General features: G+C 47.8%; 2 protein-coding genes across 9 annotated transcripts in view; both read left to right on the top strand.

Annotated features, from left to right (window-relative positions):
• Positions 1-19,196, top strand: part of osp (myosin phosphatase Rho interacting protein outspread) — a 227,667-nt gene extending 208,471 nt beyond the window's left edge. For 3 of the 8 annotated variants that reach the window (XM_031984785.2, XM_076371818.1, XM_076371819.1), the window contains 12 exons: positions 4,660-4,832; positions 5,258-5,398; positions 6,225-6,386; positions 7,167-7,339; positions 7,715-8,219; positions 8,514-8,967; positions 9,043-9,199; positions 9,349-12,156; positions 12,421-12,709; positions 13,651-14,080; positions 15,873-16,028; positions 16,619-19,196. In XM_031984785.2, the coding sequence (XP_031840645.1) occupies positions 4,660-4,832; positions 5,258-5,398; positions 6,225-6,386; positions 7,167-7,339; positions 7,715-8,219; positions 8,514-8,967; positions 9,043-9,199; positions 9,349-12,156; positions 12,421-12,709; positions 13,651-14,080; positions 15,873-16,028; positions 16,619-16,767 (5,597 nt within the window). In that variant the 3' untranslated portion in view covers positions 16,768-19,196. The remainder of the gene's footprint in view (positions 1-4,659; positions 4,833-5,257; positions 5,399-6,224; positions 6,387-7,166; positions 7,340-7,714; positions 8,220-8,513; positions 8,968-9,042; positions 9,200-9,348; positions 12,157-12,420; positions 12,710-13,650; positions 14,081-15,872; positions 16,029-16,618) is intronic. The other 5 variants (XM_031984787.2, XM_031984786.2, XM_031984788.2 and 2 more) reach the window with 5 other exon arrangements.
• Positions 19,197-19,629: 433 nt separating this feature from the next.
• Positions 19,630-19,909, top strand: part of LOC116430551 (uncharacterized) — a 385,600-nt gene continuing 385,320 nt past the window's right edge. Inside the window, 1 exon segment of the mRNA XM_076372297.1 lies at positions 19,630-19,722. Coding sequence (XP_076228412.1) covers positions 19,630-19,722 — 93 coding nt within the window.

The raw sequence follows: 19,909 nt of genomic DNA on the forward strand, positions 1-19,909 counted from the left end.
AATTCAATTACAAGAGGAGAAGAATTACAAGAAGAAAACTGATGTATCAAAATATTTAGTAGGTAGTTGAATAATAATGCAACTTAAGAGCTATGATATCAAATTGTTATTGATTAATTTTAATACCATTCGCCTTTGGTATGATACGATAAGCAATCCTATACGAAACGCTCTAAATTCTCGTGGCGGTCATCGTGTGTTTAAGACCCAACACTACTACCTGTTCTACAACAACGAGTGAGACTCGTGAAGATTTTCAACATGATCCAAAAAATATGTATATTACTCAGTTCATTTGAATTAAAAGTAAATATTCCTCTGTAATCAACTATGATGCTTAAAAAGAAATATAGGCAGATCATATGCTTTTTCTCTTTTTCCAATAAATTATTAATTACAAAGTAGCCGTATCATAGTTCAGAAAGAAGTCACAGGCCAACGGGTTAAAGAAGAGAATCGGATTCCTCAATTTTTCCGAAAACATTCGGATATCCCTCGAACTTCGTTCCACGTGGATCGCGGCAGTCACCGGTGGCCGGGTCGCGTTCTTCCTGTCGCGGCGTACGGGTTCGCCAATCTAAATGAAATCTCCGGATCAGGCCAGACCGAGGAGCAGAGGGATCGCGCCGGCAGATTTTCTCGGAGATTGTGCGCACGCAATTACGCAACCACGCAGGAAAGGGAGGTGTAATCGCGCGGGGCTGAATTCCCCGCGCGGTCGAAACCGACCGGCCTGCCAGCGCCCGCGGGCTCTCGGCTAGAAAGTTACGGGCGTCGATGCTCCATCTCGAACGCTCCTCCGACCCGTGTTATTCCGAGGCGCTATCCGGGGCGATTCGAAACGAAGGAACGATCGGACCGATCGTTGCCCTCGCGTGCCGGCGTCGACGCGATTCAACCCCTCGACTACCGATTTATCAATCGGGCAACAATCGCGGAAAACACTTTAAACGGCGAACGTTTTTTCCTGGGAGGAATAAAGAAGTTTCTTGAGAAAGTCGGAGAAAACCGCGTTGGAGCGGTGCGATCTTTCATATAGCATCATTGATGGATTGTGGTAGAAATTGTTAAATCGTTTAAAAGTATTCTCGTTTGGCACGTGGAGTATTTTCTTTGCGAAGAAGTTAAATAGTTCGATTCGGTTACTTGAGTATTTTCGTTCGATATACGGAATATTTGCTTTATAAAAAAACGGAACTTTCAATTTTGACTGTTATGACGTCCATGAGAACTCTATTTAATTCAACTATTTCAATTCTGAAAGAGATAGAAGGTGGAAATGGCAAGGTTCAATGGTTTATTCTCTCGAGTCAGGAGATAACAGATGATTCAACCAAATATCATCGTGTAATGTCGAATTTTCAGTAGAAAACTCGCGCTGGCTCGAAATTACGAAACGCACAGCGAATAGCTCAAAGTGATTGCCAATCCGCAGAAGTAAGTTCGAGCGTTCGAGATGGAAGAAAAGTCGCTCCGTTCGACGGACGAAATAACAGGCCGCAGTTTTTCACGGTGAGCCGTTTCCCGTTAGCAGTAAAACGTCGCACCGCCGTTGGCACGGTATCATTAGAACAGGTTTCCGCGAAATGCTAAAGCTACCGGTCAGCGCGGCGGCGGCGAGGATACGCGGGCTCTCTCCGCGGGTGTCGCAATCGTACTCCGATCGGAATTAGGCGTTTTTCAGGGAACAGCCGCGTTAACGAGCCGCCGGCAAGAAGCTAATTCGATAATGATGCGCGAACAAATTGCACCGTGTTACGGTGTGTATCACGCGCGAGCTTCAGCGTCCCGCGGAGGTGGAAATGTTCGCCGGGCCTAGCGAGATTTAGGTGCAACGGCACGCGGAAGAAAATGTTCAATATTTCGCGCTACGAGTCGGGCTTGCGATCGAAATTTCCAAACACGAATGTTGCAACTGTTACTCGTTTATAAGTATCTTTTAACTCACTCTATCCATTATTTTACCTAACGTTCACACATTCTTCTGCTTCATTGTACTTCTTGCTTCCGCGACTCACTTTATCTGCCAAATGAACAATTGAAATACTATTGCTTCTTCAAAGTTCGATGCAACAGTGTTCCTGTACGAATTGTTCGCGTTGAAATCGCGAATCCTTGCGAAAGAGATCGAGAGACAGAAATTTAAAGTACTTTAGTCAAATTCTCACGAGTAAACTGTACCGAGGAACACCTAAACATGCGTACCCGGTTATTCGCGCAGGGGTTGAACGGAGGAAAAGGACGTAAAAAGGAAAAGGAAGCAACGATCTAGCAACCGGTTTTCTCAATGGAATCGACGGCACGGCGAAAAATTCGCCGCGTACCGTTTTTCTAGGCCGGAACGATTAAAATTGCTCGCGCCTTCTACAGTTTCTTGCGGCGGTGGCTGCGCGCGCGGACCCCGGGCAAAAAATGCGCGCGGCTACCGGAGCGATTCGAATCGATTGCACTGATAAATATCGTTAATAAACCTGCCGTAGTTAACGGATACTTTTTGCCGATCGCGTACGCCGTTAATAGCGCGACGGGGCTCGTAACGCGGCTCGTCCGACGCGTTTTTCCGCGATCCTGCGCGCCGGGATTACCTCATCATCGGCAGTTTGCCGCGAGAGATATGAATTATGGCGGTCGTAGGACGCGTCTAATTTGCCGCGCAGATTGAATGTTAACGCTTCCGCGATAGCCGGTGCCCTCTGGCTTCCCTAAAACCGAAGGCACCGCTCGGGAAATAAATCTGGGGCTGGCGAATGGAGGGTCGAAGTATCGCGAAACCGATTCGCGTGGGATTTATGGGGTGTTAGCCCCCTGCAAAGATTCTTTGGAATGTACGAAACCTTCAGCAAACGAAGTTAAGATGTACATCAGTTGCTTAAATGATGGAAAAAAGGAAACCACGCGCCGGTCTCTTGCTGTTCGAGTAATTAAATCATTTGCTTACGACTTGGTCCTTCAAATACGAACATTTCATCTCGTGGAAAGGTCGACGTTCGTCCGTGAACGGTTGAACTGTGCGAATTTCGGGATTCTCATGTACAATGGAAAATTTAGTGTTGCTTCACCCGTTAACAGCGATAACATGGTGCGGTCGAAATTAAAATTTTTACGTATCTATTTATTATTTTCCGTTGTCAAATATCCTTTACGCTAAAAGTCTGATTATGTTGCACGAAAATAATTAAATTCAAGGGAAAGAAGAGTTACATTAAAGCGCGTTAAATAGCAAAACATCTTTGGAGAAACTCCGTGTTGCAGTTGGCTCGCGCAAGAAAATTCCTCGGTTAAGTAATTCGTACGAAGCAGAACAGAATTCAGAACTAATTTTCTCCCTCTGTGCGATATCTACTCCGGTTCGATTCAAGCCACAGGAAATCCAACGTTGCAACTTCGAAGTTCGTTAAAAGTTCAATTCGATTCGACTTCGTTCGCAGAATATCAATGGTATCACCTGCAGAGATAAAAACACGTTTGGAAGTCGCAAACTCCCGTCGGGCGAGCCCAGAAGTGAAATATCCCGTTCCGAATTAATAAGAAATCCATCACTCTTCCTCATTATCCTCGATTATCCTGCAACCGCAGAGTCACCGTTATCAAGGCAGCTTCAAGGTAACCACCGAGCAATCTTCCCTCCTCGTCTGCTCCCAATTCGAGAAACCGAACGGCTCGGCTGCCTCGGACGATTATCTAGTCCCGCGGCCGGCCGCGTTCAATTCGATCTCGTTATCTAATCCAACGGACTCATCTCGGCCGGCCGATCGGCGGGAGCGTTTTCCTTCTGGAATGATGAATCGTTGGGGATCGGTTCGCGCTGTCGCGCCAGGTGCTCGCCATTGTTCCGCGACGGTATCCTTTTCGACCGGAGAGTCAGCGCGCGCCGCGTGGCGTCGCGGGAAACGGTTATTAGCATGGTAATGGCGGCTAGATTTCGATGGAGGATCGATAAAAACGCGGATAAACGAGAGAGATAAGGGCCCCGGCGGTCGCTCGCCGCGGGACGGAAGGAGGGGGAGCCCGGTTATTAATTAGTCGGCAGTCAATTAACGGGCCGACGGCCGGGGCGTGCTGGGATCGCCGCGTTCGGGCGCAGGGCTCTCGGAAAGAAGTTAATTGGTTAAGCCGGCGACGCGACGCGACGCGGCGGGACGAATGTTTGATAACGAACCGCGGGGATGCCCCCCCTCGCTACTTTCTAACCACCGTAATTATAATGCTTCACGTGTTCTCAGATGTTTCCCCCTGTTTCTCTTTGTCGCTTTGACGCGGCGAGCGACGGCCCGTCGAAATTCCGGGAAGACGAAGTAACTCATTTAGCGGGACGGGAAAGGGAAAGTTAAAGATCGATTGCGGAGATTGCCTTTTCAATGCCCGCGTGTATGCGAGATTTTAACGAATTTTCGTTCGTTAATCGCGTCGTTCGGGAAACGAGTTTTTTTTATGTGTAAAGGAGGGAATATTTAATAGAGAGATTCTTCGAAAGTTCGTGGGTTATATTTTTGTCTCACGGATAGTTATCTGATGTACGATGTCGATGCAGTTTCGTATGATTGCGAACTTTCTTCGCATTTGCTTGCATTCGATCTTGGAAGGGGGGAATCATTAATCGTTTCGGTGTGAGATTCGATTCGAAGATGATTAACTCTGATTTTTGTTGTGACACGTCAGACGACGACGCCTGTCGGAGAATATTATTGGAGCACGAGAGGGAGAGGGAGGGCAAGCTGCGTGACATAGCAGCTTCGTTGACCCAGCCACGCGTGCGGAGGATCAAACCGAGAACATCCGAGCCAACCAGGGACGTCGTGGACGCGGCGAACGCTGCCTACCAGGATAAGTTGGTAAGTATCAGTCTTGGAAGAATTAACGAATATTCCTTTCCTTGGGAATGTTTCAACGAAGACTATGGAAATTACTTTAGAGAACATTGATAGCTAATCAAAAGGAAGTTTTGAAGGAGAGAGCTCGAAATATAAAAATTGTACGAATTATAATATCAGCTTTGGATATAATATCAATTTCTAAGATATAAGTCGAACAAACTTTTCGTACGATTTATTGAATTAGACGTACAACCGAATGATCTATTGTCCTCCATGTCTTCGAGATCTACACCAGAAGATCGCTTTTCGATTAGCAGGGATATTATGTTTGAGAAGAAACTAGTAGGAAATAAATGGTTACGCGGATAAGTCGCTCACGCTGGAGAGTTAACCGTCCATTTCCTTGGCGAGAATACCCTTAATGATTTTCATTTCTGATATAGATCAGAGGAGACCCCGACGGATGCGGCCTAGACATCTCGGGCATCAGATATTCCCCTACGTCGGAGCTGCGAGTCGATCTACCCGCGGAGGATCTGTTGAACATCAAGAAAGGCTGGCTGATGAAGCAGGGCCTCAATAAGGTTCGTATCAAATTTAACACGGCGCGCTGCCGTGCCCGCGTGCACTCCATTTCCTGAATAACGCGCAGTCAGGCTCCTGCGGAGCTGCGTGCCGTATGAAACCTAGTTACAGTTTGAAAAGGTGTGTCTCGTTCTCGACAACAAACAAGGCACGTTTTACACTGTCCATTACCGGAAATGAGATGTTCTTTCTAAATTGGAAAAATTTGTATCGATCGCTAAGCAGGACAGTTTTGTTAATCTTCACTTGATCAGCTTTCCGCGCAAACCGAGCGAGAAATTGAAAACGACACCGAGAGTAGACGAAAGTATATTTTAGTTTATTATATTTAATCAAAAGAGGAGTCAGTTTAAACTCCTACTCGATCACTCGAGACGCGGTCGAAAGGAAACAGCGAGAACATCACAATACACCCTCGATTGGAAAGCGGTGCTCTATAATTACAAGATCGCGCGGTACACTTAAACGGGCCGAATGAATCCGCAGAGAACGATCGGCAGGACTAATGTGCAAATAATAAACATTATATGGCCATTAAGAATCATGTAGCGGATTAACTAGTAACAAATTCCTGCCGTAAATTACTTTTTCCCTCCGCCGAAATTAATTGTGCGCCGGAGTTTTATCGTTCGAGATTCCTTGCCGGAGATAATCTGCATAGCCGCGGCGTTGTCACGCGATCGGGCGACAAAAACCGCCGGGCGGAGGGTAATGGTGGCAATCGTTAAGCGGCGCACGACAGCGTGCGCGTGTTCGGTTCCTCATTTCCTTCGAACCGGCAATTAATAGCGGCGCATAACGAATACGTATTACTCCGCGCCGCAGGAATGGAACAAGCACTGGTTCGTACTGCGCGGCTGCGGCCTCATGTACTACCGAGATCCCTGCGCGGAAGATAAGGGTATCATGGACGGCGTCATAGATCTGAATACCGTTACCGCCGTCACGCCCCTTCAAGTCGCAAGAAATTATGGATTCCAGACTGTGGTGAGTGTGACCGGGGAATTTCGCGGCCGGTGATTTACGGTAATTAACATTCCGCGCGGACGGAAATCCAGTTAGGCCTCTCTCGATCGCAGGAGGCGCGCGAACGGGCGACGGTTCTTTGCGCTACCAGTTGCGAGCGAGCTGGCGGACGGATGCAAAATGAATAACAAAAGACGGGAGCGGGAGATAGTCGACGCGAGTCGGACGATCGCGGAACGTCCGGGGCTTTGGCTCGCTGAACAATCAAAATCGAAAACGGGGAAGAAACGTTGAACGGTGGATTCGATGCTTTCGCGGGCTGACAAGCTGTAATCGTTCGAGTCTTTCGGAAATGATGTTATTACTGTCCGAGGGGGTTTCATCGTTTGAGGTTTTCAGGAGCGACGCTCTTGCGATCTGAAAAGTTGCGAATTGAATATATCGAAGGTGAGCCAATAGGAAAGCTATCTTTGATCCTCTAATCAAGTTAGCTGTAACGTTGATTAAAACTGTTCTATTGGACACGATTCTTGAAAGCGTCAGCAGTTGTTGGACATTATCCATTGAGAGATCCTCAATTGGATCGCTGGAATCATCTTCTGCGCACAAGAGTGATCGGAAAAATGCCTGTAATTCAATTTCGCGATAGAACAACTTGGTCGTCCGACTTCCTTCTTTCTATTCCGTGTCGTCGATCTCTGTCGTCCGGATCTGTCCCGCTGATCGGCCTACATAGACGATCGGCGTCGATGTTTTCTTATGATCCTCTTTACCGGTGTTATTTGCTTGTTCTTTTACGAGGCTTGGGACGATCGAGGGTCCAACGTGCTGTCTGCGGTCACCGCCGGGATCCGGGCCAGTTGGATGTCTGCTATCAGGAGGGCCGCTAATTTACCTGATCCCGATAGCAACACGGATTCTATGTCGGTTTGCCAGGATGGACAGCAGGAAAACACTCCGCAGTCGCCTACCACGTGAGTAGCACAGTTTCCTGGCTCCTATTGATCAGCGAAAGCGTTTTCTTTCCTTTTGGGATCAGGTTTGATCGATTTCAATGGTGCGTCTATAGCGGACGTTGATGTTTTTAGGTGAACTGCGGATTTTGTACATTTATCGCGTTGGGATTTTTAGATATCGATCACTTGATAATAAGAGGTTCATTTTGTGTCCAAGAATTTCACTTTGCTATTGTTGGGGGCTGTTTCAAGCCATTTGAAGCTCTTCGACCCTGTTAGACTATTTTCATCAGCTCGTAGCTTGTTGATTCAACCCACTAGTGCCTCCAAAACCTAAAGACTCGATCGCTTATCGATTCGATCCTCCATCCAACACTCTTTCCCACGTCTCAGGTCCATCACGGATCGCGAGAGGGACTCAGTAGTGCCCTCCACGTCGGTAACTCCGAGATCAGTCCTCTTCTCCTCGGACGAGGAATACAGGACTGCATCGGAGGGTGGTAGAAGAGAGTCTGGCGACTGGTCGGAAGTGCCCGTGTCGCCGCCCCTGGTCAGAAACGGCGACTGGTCGGGTGCGCTGAAGGGTTCGAGTTGGTCGGACTCGGCGAACCACGAATGGTCCGAGCTGCCACCGTCACCGCCTCTGACGAGAACAGCTCTGTCCCGAGTGAAGGCGCGATCGAGGTCGAGCTCCAGGTCCAGGGTGTACAAGAGGAGCCGCAGCTCGCCGCCGAGTTCTAGAAGAAGCACCCTGGACAGCGTAAGGTCCGAGGATCTTATGATGGCTTGCTGCGAACTCGGCGAGGACGAGGAGCAAACGAATGGGCACATGCAGAGCAACAGCTGCTTGTCTAGCGCCAATGATAGCCCTTTGATAGTCGAGCTCCTGGAGAACCAGGTAACGATAATAATAGGTTACGATAATTAAAGTCGTTAGCTTGCATTTTATAATAGGCACACGAAGAATATCGAGTAATTCAAGTTGTATTGAATATACATCTCCGAACATGAATATTCTATACGAAGCTATTGAATATTCAACTTGCCGTTGAATTCCTTTAACCGCCGCGAGTCGACTTCCCTTTGCATCGGTGTAAAGAGAAATTCATGTAAAAGTAACACACGGTTTTTGCGGGCGTAAATTGAAATGAAAGACGATGAGCTACCGTTCTCGTGATTTCATTTTGCACAGGTGTCCCTGTTGCGCGATCAGCTGGACCAGAATCAGTCGAATCACCCAAGTACGCTACTAGTCATTATCGAGCGTCAGGAGAACGAGATCGAGAGCTTGAAGTCTCAGCTGAACGCCGCGAGGACCGACGTCGCGAACGCCGAGAAGGAGCTGTCCAGGCTGAGACAGCAGAAGGCAGAGGCCTCCATCAGGGAGAAACAGGTGGACGAGTTGTTGAACACCATACAGAGGACAGAGCAACAGAGGAACAAGGATCTGGAGGACTTGGAGAAGATGAAGAAGATGTACACTAGGGATAAAGAGATGTTGGAGTGCAAGCTGTTGGAGACGGAAGCGATCCTCCGGGAGACCAGCGAACGATGCGAGATGCTCACCAAGGAACTAGCCTCTAGCCACAGGACGGTGGAACATCTTCAGTCCGAGATCACTTCTTTGAGCGATCGATTGTCGCAAGGTGCGTTAAACGAGGGAAACTGAAACGTGGCTGTTTAATCGGTGATGTGATTTAATTGTGATTTCGTCGATTCAGGAATCGAGGAGAACGAGCGTTTGTACACCAAGGTCAGAGAGCTAGAAGAGAAGGGTGGATTATCTGCTTCGAGGGAGCGAGGGAGGAGCTTCGACTCGCTGAGCGACCTGACGAACATTGAGCTGGACCTGGACTTGAATTCTCTGGACAAAGAGAGGTAAATATTACCTCATATAATAATTAGTAGTTTAACAATTATTTATAATCGTTTAATAATGATGAATTAGTCTCACTACTCGACTTGAATTAATATCAGTTCCAACAGTTTCATTGAATTCGACGAATATCCTTGTTATCTGTTCACAGAATCATGGAAGAGTACGACGAGCTCCGCAGCCGTTTCGAGAAGGCGATTCTGGAGATACGAGCGATGCGGAAGGAGCTTCGCGAGGCTCACGCGATGCAGGACGCCCTGGAGCTGGAGATCTTCGCGCACAAGCAGGACGCAGCTAGCGTCAGCGAGACGAACCAGGCGCAGGTTCAATTGATGGCGGCGAGGATCCAGGACCTGACCAACAAGCTGGCCGCCAGCGAGAAGCAAGTGCGAACATTAAAGCAGAAGCTGACAAAGGCAGAGGCTAGGGACAAAAGGAGATCGTTGTCGTTGAAGGGTCGCGAGTCCTTTCAAATCTCGCAGGAGATGGAGGACAAACTGCTGGATCTGGAGAACAAAATCTGCGCGATCGAGCGCGGAAAGACCATCAGCTCCAGTGGCTCTAAGGAGTCGAGTCCGAATCCAAAGAAAGAGAAGCGAACGAAGAACCTGGACCGCACGAGGTTGCGAAGGAAGTCACTGGACAGCGCGACGAGTTCCGAGCCGATGAAGGTGTTAATCAGACTGAGCACACTGGAAACAAAAGTAGCGAACGTCACGGAAAGTATGGCGAGCGACGCGGAAAAGGACTCCAGCGAATGCAGCGAAGTTAGCGCGTCGTCTACCAGTGAAGTGTCCTTGGAGATCATCGCCAGGTTAAGGAAGCTAGAACGCGTGGTGTCCAAGTCGAAGAGGAGACTGGAGAAGTGTCTGGGCTCGACCCAGGCGGAGGACAAGGCGGAGAAGTGTCTGCGCGAGGTGAACGACATCCTCGACTCGTGTTTAGAATGTAAGAAAAGCCAAGCTAGCGCTCAAGCGACCGAGTCAGTAGGGGTAGTGGTATCTAGGCTAGAGACTATACTTAAGGATAAGCTGAGCGAACTGGCGGCGAGGCGGCAGGCGCTCGCGCAGAACGGCCAACTGGATGAACGGGAGAAGACCAAGCTGATCGCGGAGCGGGTCGCGTTCGAGTTCGTCGTTCTTAGGCAGATCAGGTGCGCGATCGGCCGTACCTTCGAGAGGAGCGCCGTTCTCAGTGAACTGGTCGAAACTAGTCAGCTTGCCTCAAGCCTAATGCGTAAGATTCACGGAACTAAGCCCAAAACGTACCAAAACACCAGTTACATTCAGTATCTTACTAAAGTGTTAGCGAATAAGTTAGTACTGGTAGGCGGTGTAACCGCGACAGAGACGTCGAAGGAGGTAACTGCAGCTCGCGGCGAGAGTCTGAGCTTCCTGCTGCAGAAACAGCGGGAGGTGAACGAGATTGTGAGGAGGTACAAGGAAACGAAATTGAGGCAGCTCGCGGAAGCCCTGGCTGTAGAGACTTTGAGCATGTCTGAACAGGAAGATCTTGGCAAAACGGTGTCCAACTCGAATAAGAAATTGTTAGAGGATCGAAGAATTAGAGAAGCCTGGGCGCTGGCTCAAGAGACCGTCAGCAAAGAGCTTGTACAGTCAGAAGTCTCTCACGTGATCATGCGTTGCGGACAGATGTACGAGCAGAACATCACGAGCATCACCGACACCTGCCTCACGTTGGAACCCGCGGATAGCATAGCCATGGAATCTTGGATCGACGCGGCTCAAGCCAGGCTTAGACAAGAAGTAGAGGTATCCACTCGCGAGCTGTCCGAGGCCTACGAGGATTGTCTGCGGCAGATGAAGAAGAACAAGACGAGCGTGGAGAGCAAGTACGAGTCCCGGCAGCTGCTCAATGACTACGCGGACGTGATCGCGCACAAAGCTTTAATCGATGCGAGGATCGGTCTGCTCCAGGAGAACGCGCGGTCCGTGAACACCTTCTCCGGGGAGACTTTTGTATCTAGTCTGATCCGAAACGACGAGCTCCTCTCGTCTCTGCTCGGGGATGACCGCGAATTACAGGGTAGCAATCCGATCCTCGACGCGGAGTACAGTTACCTTTACCAACAGTTCAGCAAGGAGTGTGAGGAGAGGGTCTCCGGGAAGCGGGGCTCGAAGGATCAGCTGAAGAACGTCAGTCAGAGCCTGCTCTACCTGGAGGAGGACCTGATTGATTTAGCCAAGAAGGTGCGTGACAAAGACGGCGAGAAGGTGGGCTGCTGGTCACCGAAATCCACGGCCAGCGATTGGAGCAGCGTTTGCGAGAAGTGCTCGCAGCTGCGCGAACACATTAAGAGGTTGAGGGACTATATGAACAGCGTAGCCTGCAAGCAGTGCGATCAGCTGCAGGAGACAATCGAAAGGATCACCGCGGATCATCACGAGGAACTGGAGACGCTGAAGAGGAATCAAGAGAGGGATTTAATGGACATCAAGGGGGAACTCGATAATCAGAGACAGTCATTGACGTCGCAGTATGAGCAAGAGGCGGCTAGTCTCAGGGAGAAAGCTAGGAAACTGGAGCATAGGTTGAACGCGATGGACTCTGAGCATTCGGCTCACGTGAACGAGCTGAGGGCAGCTTATCAAAGATCTATGAGCGCTGAGCTAGACACCGATGCGGAGACCAGGAAGAGGTACAAGGAGGAAATCAAGCAGTTGCGAGCATTGTGCGAGAAAGGACTATTGGCTATGGAGAACTCTCACAGGAGGATCATATCAGAGATGGAGGAGAAGCATCGACAGGAGCTAGAGAATTTGAGGGTGGAGAAGGAGCAAGCGTTGTCGGAGGAGACTCAGGCGACTCTCGCGGCGTTGGATGCTATGAGGAAGGCTCATGAGCACGAAGTGCAGAAGGAGATCGCGAAATTTAAGCAGGAATTCATTAAGCAGATGCAGGCGAGAGAGGATATCGGCGTGCTTCACAAGGAACACGAGTAAGTTAGATGTCTACATTATTGTTGCTGGCAAAAAGTGTTCGATCGAGCGAACAGTTAAATAACCGAGTAAAAAGGAAAGAACGTTAATTACTTCCTCAATGTAATACATTATTCAAATGCTCCATTTTTATTAGCAATTCATTTTCCTTTATCGAGCACTTTCTGCCGGACATAGCGTTAATGTCTGCTTGTTCCTTTTAGTTCTGTTAAATGAGCATTGCTTTCGCAAATGAGTCTTAATCATCAGCGAATGATTTTTAGAGAGGAAATGGAAGAGATAAAGCAAGAGATTCTATCGTTATCCGCCAAGTACTCGTCCAAGTGTGTGGAGTCCGCGGCTTTGGAAGAGAAGGTAGGTTCCTTGACGAAGCAGCTCACCCAGGCCCAGCAACACATCATGCAGCTGGACGCGAGGAACAAGCAGCTTAGGGCGCATCTGGTGTTAGAAACGAACGACACCGGCATCAACGACACCATGCAAATGCTGCGGGGCAGGGAGAACGAGATAGCGGAACCGAGGGAAGAGATCCACAGATTGCAACAACTGAAGGTAAACACGAGCAGGCTGCATACGTGTCCCGATCGCAACGTAGATGTGGTTAACAAATGTACACTACTAAATGATTAACGCTGCCGCATATTACATATTATGGTGTTCACCCCGCACCTACCCTCAACTACTCAAACAGCTTGCCGGGCGTTTCTAAGCGTAGCTTCTAAATCACGACGGACAAACTGACACTCTTGTACATAGACGGTGACAGTGTCGCTTAGACATGCACCCAGGTACAGCAAAGCTTTCATGTTCGCAAGCTTCGTTCATTCGTTTCTTTACCACAATCCTCGACTGAGCAAGTTGACTCGTTCACCGTTCAACTTATTCTGAGTTAGTAGTTAGAGTTTGAGATCTGCGATCGCGAAGGTTTTACTGTGCCTACACTGCTACATACACCAGCGACTATAAGGGTTCGAACATATGGTGGAATTTGATCGAGAATCGTTCAGTATTATTATCAAAGTCTACTACGCAACATCCTCCCTAGGCAAAGCAAGACAACACTAAATTCATGTTCAACTCTGTTCAGATTTCGATTTTACTGCAGCCCTCAAACTTACACTTTAATCGACACATCCCCGAAACCTTTTACCGCTGACTAAGTACCAACGACAAATACGTTTCCAAGAAGATAGTACCCAGACACTGATGGACGATAGTGTACGAGTTTGGGCACACCCGAAGCAAACTCCCCAGTGGTCACAGAACCTCTAACCGGACACTATCTTCCACGAAACAGTGTACTCCTCGAAATCGTTCGCTGTTCCGAGGACGCCTCTAAAGCATCCGTAACGCGTGACGGCAGAGTTAAGAACCATAAAGACACGCAATCATTCGGTAGCAGTCTCTCCGGGCGCCCAAATAAAAAGAACCATTCCAGTTAACCGACCATGTCCGCACTGACGCATATTATTTTCGATTCTCTCCACTAACAGCATGGGGATGCCGTCGTTCGCGACACGTCGTCGTCGAAGTCGCCGTCGCTGGGCTGCCCCGCGGTGCAATACGCGCCGCTGCGCGTCCGGGGCGGTCAGGAGCCGTTGACGCGAGCTGGCGGTGGCTGCGAGGAGCAGCAGCGGCTGGCCGGCGGCGAACGTGCGAAAAGCTCCTCGGTGTCCACGTTACATAAGCACCCGGCCGCGGACAAGCCGGCGGCCGCCGCGTTCTCCTACAAGCTCGAGCGGATTAAGTCGGTCTCGTTGCCGTACTCGAGTAACTTGGTTAGGCCGGGGAGTAGTTCTGGCGTTCCGTCGCACGATAGGAAAGAGGTGAGCTTAGGGCAAAAGAGTCAGGAGCGTAACGGTCTCGCATCGCCACTTTGGGACAGCTTGAGGCCCAGGAGCGGATTGCCCCATCAGTATCAAGGTACAGAAGACAGATGAACTCGGATACATCGCGGCGAGTTCTAGACCCGCGGGGTGGCGGGGATCGTGTCCGATCCTCTCTTGGAACGCCTCTGCTTTCTCTGAACAACCGCGCGACGCACCGCGTCGCGTTCTATCGACTGTCCTCGTTGCTTTTCATTGTCCGATGATGCTCTACCCTCTTTCTCCTTCTTCTCGTTTGTGTTTTTCCGGTGCGGATCGCGGGATCGTCTTCCGATTCCAGCGCGGAACTCTCTAGCATGCGGAGCAGTTTCTACGGAGTTTGGCCTGTTTGTTTCTTGTCTCTAACATTTGCGAGTTTTTGGATGGTGCGCCTCCTCGCGGTTCCCTCGACCGCGGATGGCAGGTGGACAAGACTAACCGGGTGCTTTCGTTTAGAATATTAACCTTTGATGTTGTGAATGTTTCGTGCCTGTCGCGGTCGCGTGTGTTCCATGGGGCTGATTCGATTGTTTAGTATAAAATTGTTATTAATACTTTTAGATCGGACTAACTGATTCTTTAGGAAAAAGGTGGCAGGTCCTAGATTTTATAGTATGAATTGCGGACCACCGATGTTTCGAGATGTAAATTGAGTTTATACGTTTGTTGCTCGAATTTTCGTGAGGCTAGAAGTTTCACGGAAAAACGAGCCCGGTGGATCACACGTGACCGATTAAAGGTAAACCGCTTCGAGGATATTCACGCGCCGACTGAGCTAACGGCTGAATGTACTCGCGACTGACATTGTAACCGTATCGTTGTGCAATAACTTCCTGTTCGGGTAGACCCTGCGCGCCGATCTCGATCGGCAGGAAACTAGATACTAACCGGAGACATGTACTATTAACGGTATGCAAAAGTAACGCAACAGTAACCCCCGCCTTGCGATGAATGTGATTCTCTTGTACTCGTTGAATGTCTAATCCGCGCGATGGCTGTACGCATAATATCAAAAGAAAAACGAAACCGGTCAGTGGCGCGCGGAAAATCGGGACGCCCTTTTCGCATCGCGTTCGATACTACCCGTCGCAGTCGACATTTTTTAGAGCGGAGTATTCTGGTGCACTTTTTTAAAACTTTTTTACCGAGAACACCTATTTTTGCAACGTACAATATACACCCGAGCGTTTCTGAACGTATCCCGCGCGCCACTGACCGCCGGCATCGACTCGATGCGAATTATATCTATCTGTAAGAGTGACGTCGCTTAAAATTGTTGGGAACATCCTTAGGTGTACGAGAAAAAAAAATACGATTCGACCCCTCTGTTTTTGCATATCTTGTCGTTTACGAATTAGTCAAGGAACATGGCAGTGTATGAATCGTAGAAAGGATTTCTTTCTAACAAATTGGCTACAGTCTGACAGAAATCGGTTGGCTGCCAAGAAATCACCCAGATTTCTGATACCTAAGCGAAGGGAAGATGAAGTTCTTCGAGTGAAACGAATCAAAATATCCTAATAAGTCATCCATTTCCAACCCTAGATTGATTGGACAGCTTCTCCCTTCCACTTTGCAACGATCCGTGAAATCATACACGGCTATCCGTGGTGGGGGAAGTGTCCTTGAGCAGCCAACCGATTCGGGTTCCGACTGTAGCATCGAAATTCGTCCGCGTAGCTCCGTTTTCCCAAGACAGAGGCCTTTCTATGTTCACGCTAAACCACGTTCTCCCCTCGAGCGACCTGTAATTCCGTTCGTAACACGAGCAAAAGTGAAGACAGCCGAGGGGGAGGCGAACCTGTGCAATCCTGGTAATCGTATGTCGGCGTTGTTATTTGATGCAAAAGGTGGCACAGCAGAGATGCGAGTCGGCGGCGCTGGCACCCGGTGGCAGGACGGCAAGCAAAGTGAAAAGCAGCGCCAACCGGAGGCATTCGGCCTCCGTGCCGACGATCCTCGCACGTCCCGCCTCACCCCGGAACCCCCAGCTCTCTCCGTTGCAGGTCCGTTCAGTTTCATTGCCAAGATCGCACGGAATATTCTGCGAGCCCGTCGCTGAACATCCCGTCACGCGTCGCAAACTCCTCTCGCCAAGCACTTCTCGCACGCTTCTTTCATCTCGAGAATCATTTTTCTCGCTTCCTTTTTTTTTTGGTCTTCGGTGGTCTTGCTTGGGACTAACTGAATCTAACTGGCTTCCTACGCTAAAGTTTTTTTTATTCTTCTTTTGACGCGGATCCTTCTGTGTCCGTCAAGGTCACGCGTTTTGTCCTTCGAGGGGTCTCAAATATTATTCGCGAAATCATATATTTTTATATTGTCGATCATCGATGTTGTAAATCGGTGAACTTTGTAAAAATACGTTTGCGAGGACCTCTTTTACGTTATTTTTGAAATAAGGTTTTTATTATCAGTTTGCAGTTTATCTCTCGAAGACTCTTGGTTTTTACCTTGACGCTCACAGATCTGGACCGAAGGTTCAGTCTTTTTAAATTTCTTGTTCTCTGCCGCGATTTCTGAGCTTGGTTAGAGTATTCGGGTTCAAAGGCTGTGCGTTGGGCGTCGAGTAATGTTGATTCGATTCTCTTTGCAGAGCTGATGAGGTCTCCAGCAGTGAGGTGGTCCAGCAGGAGTTGTCGAAGCTTGCCTCCTACACCTACGCCGAGTTACCATCACCCGCTCCACCCCCCACTGCCAGCGGTGGGCATGGTCGCCGAGAGGAAGAAACGTTTTGAGCTCTAACCATCCGACTCTTTGCTACTTGCAACGAAAACTTGATAGGTGCACCATTAGCCATAAGTATTTGGACACTTGTTGGATCTGATCGAGAGCCTATTATCATGTAACCAATTCATATCCCCAAGTCTTTCTAATAATCTTTGCCTAATCCTTGTAATTAAATATTTATTCTCCAAATAGTTTAGTATTGAAAATAGGACATATTCTTTTCATATTAGCTCCTCATTGGATTTATTCCCATTCGATTCCAATTATTGCACACTTAGTCACTCAATTCAAAGTTAGCTACCGTTCAAATTGTCAAACATTCACCGAACATATCAGTAACTGTTAAGAAAAGGCTTAGGCATCGTTCCATTAGAAAGATTTCCAACAGAAATGTCCAAATACATGTGGCCAATAGCATAAACGCAACCACAGCCGTGCGTCCGATAGTTCTCTCATGGTGCTAGACCGGTTGCTCGTTCGTACTAAAGTCTTCTCTCCCGAAAGACTCGTAGTTTCAACTCGCGCAGAGCAACCCTTCCCGACGCATTATCCAAACGCGATTCGTCACTGCCATAGCGACAGAGCTTCGACGGTAGAATGGAGCGAGAGACGTGCGCGTTTCGTGTCAATGGATTAACCGTATTTCTCACGTGACAATATTGAGCATGTTTATCAGGTAAACATGATTCAATAGCCGAAACGAGGCTCGGGTCACGACGGTCGCTAACGTTCTTCTTCGCGGCTCGCTGTCTTCGTAACAGACCAACCATCCTTCCCCCTTCGATTCCCCTTTCCCCGCCTTTCACGAAGGACCCCGTTTTATACCACGGAAATTTTTGCTAAGCACGTTTACAAGGCTGCACCGATTGCCGCCGTTTGATATGCATTTAGACTTTGATACACGAATTTTTTCCGTAGCGGCGAGAGTAGTGGTCGCCCCGAGCGACGTTTTTCTCGGGCATTATTCCGCCATTGGCCGTTCCCCGTTCCTTTCATCCGGTTGCCCATCGGTCCGGGGACAATCGTCGACAATCCATTCGATTCTCGCAGAAATATCGACTTGGTGCTCTTCACACGACTGCAATGATGGTACAATCTCTCCCGTTCGTCTCGTTCCTCGATGAAAATTTCGTTAACTTGTCCGCATAAATAGTCGCACTCTTTGCTTGTCCGTACAATAGAAGTTCGCCGGAGTTTACCGGGGGAAAGGGGAACTGCCAGGAAGCCGGCGGATGCGAGGAAGATACAGCGGAGCGCCGTTTACTTTGTCCCATTCAGAAAACGTCGATCGAAGTTAGATCATTTCTTGATATTCATTTTAATTTCTGTTTTCCTGCTCAAATTCAAGCGTCTATCCGGGAAACAAGAACCTTCGAAATCTCGATCACTAGAATCTCCGAACATGTCTCATTCAATAGAGGGAACCCGATGAAACTGGAAGTCCAAATAAACTGGCGTTCCGCTGTGTCACGCGAATCTTCTGTACAAGCGTCGTGACGACGAACACGACCGTATGGTGTTGTTGGTGTGAACGCGAGAACAGTCCGTCAAAGATCGTTTTCGATTGATTTTCCGGGAATGATTTCGTACAATTAGACGATCCGTTCACCATCTTGTTGTTACACCGGAGGGGCTAATTCGAAAGCATACGGCTCGAAGCTCGTCTTTTTAGGGAGGCTTTGATATTATTTTCCGATTTATTGACACTTCGATCGCGGCTGTATTTCTCTTCCCATCTCTCCTTCTCTCTCCTTTTTATTTTGTTTTTCTTTTTTGTAAAGTTTGTCGCGTAAGGGACGTTTCGTCAAAGGAACAGATACGCGACTGTTTTTCTTCGATGTTTTCTCCCTCCTTTCTCCTCTTTTCTCCCTTTCACCCTATTCCCATTCCCTTCCTCTTATCCCTCTGTCTCGTTGTTTCGTTCGAGGATCGAAAGAAAGTATTTTTACGCTTGTTTCGCTCTTGTTATGTATAGATTCTGCACATATTAAAATATTACGGCGTTGTCACGTTGCACTGTGTATTACCGCATCTCTCTCATTGTGTACATGTTTTTTTTTAGTGTCGGAGTATCGCGATCATTTTTTTTTTTCATGTTAAATACTGTATAGTTTATGACGTTTCGATTCTAAGGAGCAAAGTATAAATAGCCTAGGAATTAACCCCTTCCATATGAAAGTGGATTGTTTATATTATATGTTATTATTGTATTCTATATTATATGTCGCCGCCCGTTGCAGGCGTCGACGACGCGCCGCGTTCCCGCGGGCGCGAACAAAAAAAATATCGTATGAGGAAATAATCGATAACAATACGGATTCATTATCTCTTATGTAGAGTAATTACTCAGGATTGTTTAACATTTATAATATATTACGATTATACTTATTGTATTTGTATTATAATTTATAACAACGTTTGAAATAAAATATAGTAACCATTGACGTGAACAACCAGTCTTCGGATCTTCCTTTTTTATAGAAATCACGTGCTCGAGGTTGTTTATCGATGTGAAAGAATAGTTTAAGCACCGACGAGGAACGGGACGGACTGAACATCGAATGTAAATTTTTGTCACTTGCAACGTTATCGACAGAGTATAAATAAATACAAGTGAATGAATGAAAAAAAAATATATATTATTTTTTCATTTTTTTTTATTTGCTTCGACATTAAATTCTTTGATATTGAATTTATAATAGAATCACCGTTGCGTTCTTTAAAGATTCTATTACGGTTTAAATGTCCGTTAAATCGCGCGCAATTTCTGCGCATGCGCGGCACTCTCGTTTGATTCGCGTAGTACTTTACGAACCATTCTGGTAAGTAAGAAGTGCTGGAAGAAAGTTCCGCGAAAGTGGTGATATTGTTATAAAAATGGAGCCCTTGTTTCAAATAAACATTGAAAACCTTGATGTCATATTCGTGGACATGAAGAAGAGGTTAATGATGAACGACGAGGACGTTCAGGTATAATACTCTTTCATGCAACTTTCGGCGTAACATTGCATATGATTCTCTACCCGGTTATGTGCAATATTTATACAGGAATTAAGAAAAGCTTTTTGAAGGCAGAAATATTATTAACCCTTTGCACTCGAAACTTCTTGAAATACTCAACATTTTCCGACGAGATATAGATGATTAACGATAATAA

This window comes from Nomia melanderi, chromosome 11 (genome assembly GCF_051020985.1).
Source record: "Nomia melanderi isolate GNS246 chromosome 11, iyNomMela1, whole genome shotgun sequence".
Lineage (NCBI taxonomy): Eukaryota > Metazoa > Arthropoda > Insecta > Hymenoptera > Halictidae > Nomia > Nomia melanderi.